Source organism: Rhinolophus sinicus, linkage group LG13, assembly GCF_036562045.2.
Source record: "Rhinolophus sinicus isolate RSC01 linkage group LG13, ASM3656204v1, whole genome shotgun sequence".
NCBI lineage: Eukaryota > Metazoa > Chordata > Mammalia > Chiroptera > Rhinolophidae > Rhinolophus > Rhinolophus sinicus.
The window spans coordinates 60,209,686-60,216,985 of NC_133762.1; the positions used below are offsets into that span (position 1 = coordinate 60,209,686).

At 50.6% G+C, this 7,300-nt stretch overlaps 1 protein-coding gene across 1 annotated transcript; it reads left to right on the forward strand.

Moving 5' to 3' along the window:
- The first annotated feature begins 659 nt into the window (after positions 1-659).
- Positions 660-6,936, forward strand: SSTR4 (somatostatin receptor 4). The gene is given in 2 exon segments (XM_074317760.1): positions 660-5,245; positions 5,248-6,936. Coding segments are annotated over 2 exon segments (1,197 nt in total). The 5' UTR covers positions 660-4,813; the 3' UTR covers positions 6,013-6,936.
- Positions 6,937-7,300: the final 364 nt, after the last annotated feature.

Consider the following 7,300-nt stretch of genomic DNA (forward strand, 5'->3'; position numbering starts at 1 on the left):
CCCCATACCGAGAGAGGAGTAGCCCATGCTAGCGAAAAGAAAAAAAAAACCAACAAGGCCCCATTAGTCAGGGCCCTTGACCCATCCTCCTGTGCTCTGATCCACTCCTATCTCTTTGGAGTGTACTTTCGCTTCTAATAAGCTGCTCTGTCACCACTGTATTTCTGTCTCATTCAGTTCTTTGCTCGAGATGCCTAGAACATGGACACCGCGCTGAGAAGGGCCTGCTCTCCGGTAACACCTCTACTTAATGTCAGCCTACTTGGGTCAAAAACAGATGATCCCAGGAGCTTTCAGCTACCAAGTACCTGAGACCCTGGTTGGGTGTGTTAATAATAAATACATGTAGTGCTTATCAGTGTCAAATATTGTTCTGTTTCATATGTCAACTCATTTAACCCGCACAACCCATCTGCAACAGGGCTAGGATTAATGCCACGGTACAGGGGAGGAAGTGGAAGCACACACAGAGAGTCTGAGTGTCTTGCCCATGGTCCCATAGCTGGTAAGCAATGGAGCTGGAATTCAGACAAAGGCAGTCACATTGTATGCTTGTGCTGCCTCCAAAAATGCCAAGTGTTCAAAAGTCACCTCCCCCACTCCACACTGTCAGCGGACTCAAAACTCCTAGTAATTCAGCTTCACAATTATTTCTTGACTTTGGGGAAGAACCTCTCTATCAGCCCTGAATTTCTCAACCTCCCATTCTTCAGGTGCAGGAGGTTTTGTCATTGTGTGCTGTGTTGCAGGCAGTGACACTTGGAATGCACTCAACTTTGTTGTCCTTATTTCAGTAATTTTTAAAAGGTAAGATATTTTTACCAATCCCTGCACACCACTCCTGACTCAGGCCTGGAGTTTGAGGCATAGTGGAACTTGACAGTGGAGTAGGGAAATGGGACAGGCAGAAAAGTGTCCTTCTTAGGATGAGCCAAACATTACCTAGAGGCACATGTCCCCCTCCACATCCATCTCAGGAGGGAGTCAAGCAGCCCAAATGCTCACCATCTGGAGAATCCAGTCCCTTGAGTGGTCCACATCTCAAATGCTTCTCTGATTCTTCCCTAAACATAAAATGTTTGTGAGAGTATTTTTGAAAACAGTACGATTCTCTACTCTGGGACTTGGGCATACAGGACATTTCAGTTTAATCTCCAGCAGTTCCTGGTATTGTCAGTGAAATGCAAATTTCAATTCTACTATTAATACAGCAAAACCCTTTCTGGATGATGTTCTGGGGAGAGGAGTGACAGCCCATTAGAAGTTAATCCAGTGCTTAACAAACTTTAATATTTTTCTGCCAGTTAATGTGGTGATGCTTAAAATTAAAATGGACAGTCTCCCCTAATTAAAGTATTCATATGTCCTGGTTTGCCTGGAAGAATCAGGGGTTATGCTGTGTCTCAGCATAATTATTAATACAGCTTCTTTCACTCCCAAAAGAATCTGGTTTGAGCATAATCCATCATCAAGGTGTGAGTCAAAGCAGAAAAAGGTCAGCCTATGTCAGCTAAGCTTGCTTTGTTTTGGTCACTTCTACAAAGTTGGGATAATAGTAATGGTTTCCCCATGTATCTCAGGTTTAAAGTTAGATACGAAAAGATTGTCATAGAAATCTATATACAGCTAACAAAAGCAATAATAATAATGCAGGGTGGGTTATCAATGGCCTACATTATCACCTTTACACTTTGCCCTCTGAAGGTAGCCAATCAGTGGAAAATCAGACAGTGTGGGGCCATGTGGGGATAGGCAGTTTTCTTCTTTAGTCTCACCATCTACATCATCCCTTTAAGGCCACCCAGAGAAGGGTAGAAAAAGAAATAACCAGGACAGCTGACACTCACTGAGTGCTGCCCATAGCCAAGTAGTCTCCCAGTCACAGCCTGTACACCTGTGTGATGGATCCTCACAGCACCCCACCAGGTAGTTGCTGTCATCAGGCCCACTTTCCAGATGTGAAAACGGAGGCATGAAGAGACTGAGGAACTTACCCAAGGTTGCATATCTGGTAAGAGGTGGAGCTGGATTTGAAACAGGCAGGTTAGTTTCAAGGTCACAACACTGCAGTGTCCTGCCCTGTCTGTACTATGTGGTCTCGGAATACCCTAGGCCTGCCCTGCTCTGCTCCCCACTGCAGCAGTCCTGGCACAAGTACACAGCTCTTTCCTGCACTGTTGCAACAGCCCCAAAGGCTCCCTGTGCAGACCTCACAAACCTCAATCCTCAGGCCATCCTCTGTCAGCAGCCAGGGAGCTACATAGACCTCAGTTCTAACACTGATACCAGTTTATCCAGGTCTCTGCTTCTCCACAGCTTCAGATGAAGATTTTAAGCCTCCACCAGGCACACAAGGTACCCTCAGTCTGTTGCAGCCTCACCACCTCTCATCATCACCCATGACATCCTGCTGCCCTTCCAGGTACCGAATGCTGCTGCAACATTACAGCACATTCCCCAGGCTCCCAGGAGCATCTGCTTTGCCAGCTTATCTCTCTGGAGGTTACCTTCATCCTCACGGCTATGACCATCTTTGCTATTTGTCACTTTCTCTGTGAAGCCTTTCATGGCCTCGACCATTGCCACCCTTCCTTTATGATGCCAGGTACTTTCCCATATGTCTGCTAGAGCAGTTGGTGAAAATAAAAGGTCCCTGCAGCCCTACACACAGTAGATCATCACCTCATAGTGAGGCAGCATGTGCATTATCTGCATATCATTTGTTAAATGAATGACTACTCGGTCTCCCTAACCCCAAGACTCCAGTAATGCTAGGTTTAGATGTTCCCATAGTGGCATGCATCACACTGAATATGGACTGTTTTCTAGTAACCATGGAAGACAGCAACACATATTTACCTTATTAAATGCTAGCTTAATTTGCTTCGAGGTATACACACCTGTGGGGTGGAAAGGGGCAGAAACAGGAAATATTAGGAGGAAAACTCTCAAAGTAGAGATGGGAAGGATTCCAAAGGCTCACAGGATAGGCAGCACAATGAGAAATATATTGCAGAGAAGGGAGGGAGCTGGCAATTAAATAGACAGAGAGAACAGCAGATGTGGAGCATCTAGGACTTGGGAACAGCCTTGGGACACCTCCCCATTGGGCCCAGAGGGGACTTTCAGTAGGGGGATCATTTAAGGGTCTCTTCCAGTCCAAGATTAAAGGGAAACTCCACTATAGTCCTCCCCCTACAAGTCTGAGGTTTCTCCTGGCCTCTCCCCCAAACACCTACACCATCTAGAATGACAAAGTTGCCATCTCCTTCCCCAAAGGGGTTTCTCCTAAGGGGCAATGATGAGAATGGGGTCAGAGGAAGGACAGACCCAGGTAAGGAGTCTCCATAAAGGAGAGGAGGACCACTAGGACAAATATTGCAAATGAGTCTGTTGGGTAGCAGAAACTGGGGACAGAGATTGGGATCAACTACTGTGTTGCAAAAATGCTGATCACAACTGTGCTGTGCAACCCTCCCTACACCGCCCCCCCCAAAAAAAAAAAACAAAGGCCTGGATGAATAGCAGTGGGAGGCCTCCAACCCCTGCTCTGAAAGGTCTCTTCCAGCTGTCCTCAAGCATCTTGATGCCCCTCCCCAGCCACCCACCATAGCAGCTGGGACCTCAACCCTGGTGACCTGGGAGCCACTTCCAGAGGCACCAAAGGCTTTTCGGGACTGCGCTGGGGGCTCAAGCAGGCCACCACGCCTCAGCAGTGGGCCTCTGAAGGGCCAGCACCACCCTTCAGATAATTTTTCAAGGCAAATCCTCACTTGATAAAATTTGCTGTGCACTGGTCCAACTAGCAGGGCTATGGCTAGGTTTGAGGGGGTGGGTGGCTGTGTGTCCAGACAAGGATCTTCCATTCCCTGGTGGAGAATTCGCACTCTCCAGAGTTGGGAAAGGAGGAAACCCAGACCTGAACCCCAACACTTCCAGACTGTCCTCTCCACAAGCACCTTTCAGAGACCCTGATGGAGATGCGCCTCCCAAGACAGCCAGTTCACATGGTAGACTTTTCGAAACATCTGGTTCCAGTGCCCGCCACCTCTGTCGGAGCTGCCCTGCACACCCAGCACTCGGGTCAGAGGTTGGACTGCTTTTGTGGCATCTGCCTCTGAGTGCCCATCTCCATTCCTTGCATCCACCCCATCTCAACCACACTGAAATCTATCTGGGTACGCCCCAGGAACTGCCAAGGAGTGGAGTGCGGGAAGGGGGCGGCTGGAGCCACTGACAAACCTGGAACTCACCCATACCGAGGTAGAAGCCGCTATAAAATGAGTTTAGTGATGGAACAGACCATGCAGGTCTTCCAGAAATTTAAGGGTTCCTGGTGGAGAGGGGGAGGATATCAAGAGCTGGGCAATTGGCTCTGCACTCTCAGGTTAGTACCCCCGCTACACCGGGGGTTTCATTACTGAAACCGAGGACTCCATTTCAAAGCAGGGGAGTGGGCGGCAAAGGTCTGGAAAAGACCATATCTGGGGTAAGGGGCTGCAGAGGTGGGAGGCCGGGCAGGGGTCTGGGAGGGATCTAGGGTGGGTCTGGATCCCCGGGGGGCCAGGGGCAGGGAGGACCAAAAGGCTGGAGCGGTAGAGGTGGGAAAACCCAGAGGGGCACTGGGCTATCCGGAGCGGGGGACACGCAGTGCGGGGATTGGTGGGCGCTCTCGCGCGGTTCCCGCCGCCCCTATTTAGGTGCAGCAGGGAGAGCCAAGCGCTGGAGCCCGGGCCTGGCTGCCCTCCCACTGCCTCTCGCACTGCATCCTCTGTGCCACGCTCCCACCACCCAAGGTTGGGCACTCTGGCGCATGATCGCTCCTGAGACGCTGCACACCCCAGGTGCCAAGGAAGGGCTTGAAACAGCCTGGCCCCCGGCGGCCAACGCTAGCCTTGCCCCAGCAGAGGAAACTGCCTCGTCGGTAACCAGGGGCGCAGGAGGGGAGGGCATGGTCACCATCCAGTGCATTTATGCGCTGGTCCGCCTGGTGGGCCTGGTAGGCAACGCGTTAGTCATCTTCATAATCCTCCGCTATACCAAGATGAAGACAGCCACCAACGTCTACCTGCTCAGCCAGCCTGTCGCCGATGAGCTCTTCTTGCTGAGCGTACCATTCGTGGCCTTGTCGGCAGCCTTGTGCCACTGGCCCTTGGGATTGGTGCTGTGCAGCGCATTGCTCAGAGAGGACGGCCTCAACATGTTCACCAGCGTCTTCTGTCTGACTGTACTCAGCGTGGCCTGCTATAATACATAGCTGTGGTGCACCCTCGGCGCATCGACACCTACCTGCGGCCCAATGTGGCCAAGCTAGTTAACTTGGGCGTGTGGGTGGTGTCCTTGCTGATCACCCTGCCCATGGCCATCTTTGCAGGCACCAGGCCGGCTAGGGGAGGCCAGGTCGTGACCTGCAACCTACACTGGCCGCACCTGGCCTGGTCGGCAGTCTTCTAACTTTTCTTCTACACTTCTACACCTCCGATCCTAGCAGTGGGACTGTGCTACTTGCTTATGGTGGGCAAAATGCGGGAGGTGGCACTATGGGCTAGCTGGCAGCAGTTGAAACGCTCAGAGAAGATCAAGCAGCTGGTGCTGATGGTGGTGGCCATCTTTGTGTTCTGCTGGATGCCTTTCTATGTGGTGCAGCTATTGAACCTGTTTGTGACCAGCCCTGATGCCACCGTCAACCACGTGTCCCTTATCCTCAGGTATGCCAACACCTGTGCAAAACCTATCCTGTACAGCTTTCTCTCTGACAACTTCTGCCGTTCTTTCCAGCAGATTTTCTGACTGTGCTGCTGCCTCCTGGATGCCGCTGTCAGTGCTGAGGAAGAGCCCCTGGACTATTATGCTGCTGCTCTCAAGAGCAGAGGTAAGGCAGGATGCATATGCCCCCTGCTCCCCTGCCAGCAGGAGCCCATGCAACAAGAACCCAGTTGCAAGCAGGTTCCCCTCACCAAGACTGTTGTCACGCAGCAGCTTACCCATCTGTCCCCTCGTACCTACCCTTAAAGAAAGGAGACTTTGCTTCACCTTTGTGCTTACACATTATGTCTCCCTGTTTGGCCCCAGGGGATGGCTGATTAGCCAATGACGGGTAAGATTCCCCATGGGGGAAACACCTAAGCCAGGCACAGCTGCATGGGGACCAACAGGAGCACCCATGAGGTTGATAGAGTTGGGCATAGACCCCCACCTTCCCCCGGCTAAGGAGAGGTTCTGCCTTTGTGGCTGCATTCCTTCCCACAATCTGCTTGGGAAGAGATTCAATGATGTGTTAACATCATTTCTCCATCTATTCATATCAGTAAGTTTCAAAATAAAGGTTTTGTCCCTTGAGGAGGTACATCCTGAGACTTACGGTTCTGCTGCTTGCAGGCAAGAGTGATTACTTTGAATCAGTTTCCTAGTATAATGTATGAAACTTACAGACCATGGAGAAAACAATGTTACTTCCTTGTGTATGCATCAATAAAAGCCACAAGGTGGCCCGATTCAGGGCTCTCAGTCCTTTGAGGCCGTGAGACCCTTGGCCCCCTGTTCAATAACTTTCTTGATTTCGGTTTCTTGCTTTCTTTTTTTAAATTAAAGTTTATTGGGGTGACAATTGTTAGTAAAGTTACATAGATTTCAGGTGTACAATTCTGTATTACATCATCTATATATCACATTGTGTGTTCACCACCCAGAGTCAGTTCTCCTTCCATCACCATATATTTGATCCCTTTTGCCCTCATCTACCACCCTCCTCCCCCCTTCGGTTTCTTTCTTAACCCTTCGCTGCCCCTTCTCATTCACTCACTGCCTGTGTTGTGCTGGACGCAGCACAAGATCACTACCTTCTGAAGAGCCCTTTCACCATCCACCCAGTGTGGCCACCTCCAAGGGGGTCTGCATCACCCTTACAGCCCAGCAGACTGCCCCTCCTGGATGTTCACCTAAGAACCACCACCTGTGTCCCCCACAGCCTCCTCCTCTCAACAGTCTGTCTGTGTGCCAACCCCAAGAGCATCAAAGCTCCTCTGTTTTCTCCTCTTCCAAGGACTCTGGCCCTCGGAAGGAGACTTCCATGGGGGTAGGATTCCTCTGAGCGCTGGTCTAGGATATTAGTCACTCCTGAATTTTTGGCTATTTTTCAAGGGGTAGAAAGCAGGAGGATGCCAGAGAGGAATAGCTATCTGCATGTGACTTGTTACAGCAACTCTGCATGGGAGAGGATTGTCGGAGGGTGGAGGCAGCCAGCACCCTTGCTCTGTGCAGACTCTGCCTTGTGCTGGGGATAGAGCATATACAGAAAGAG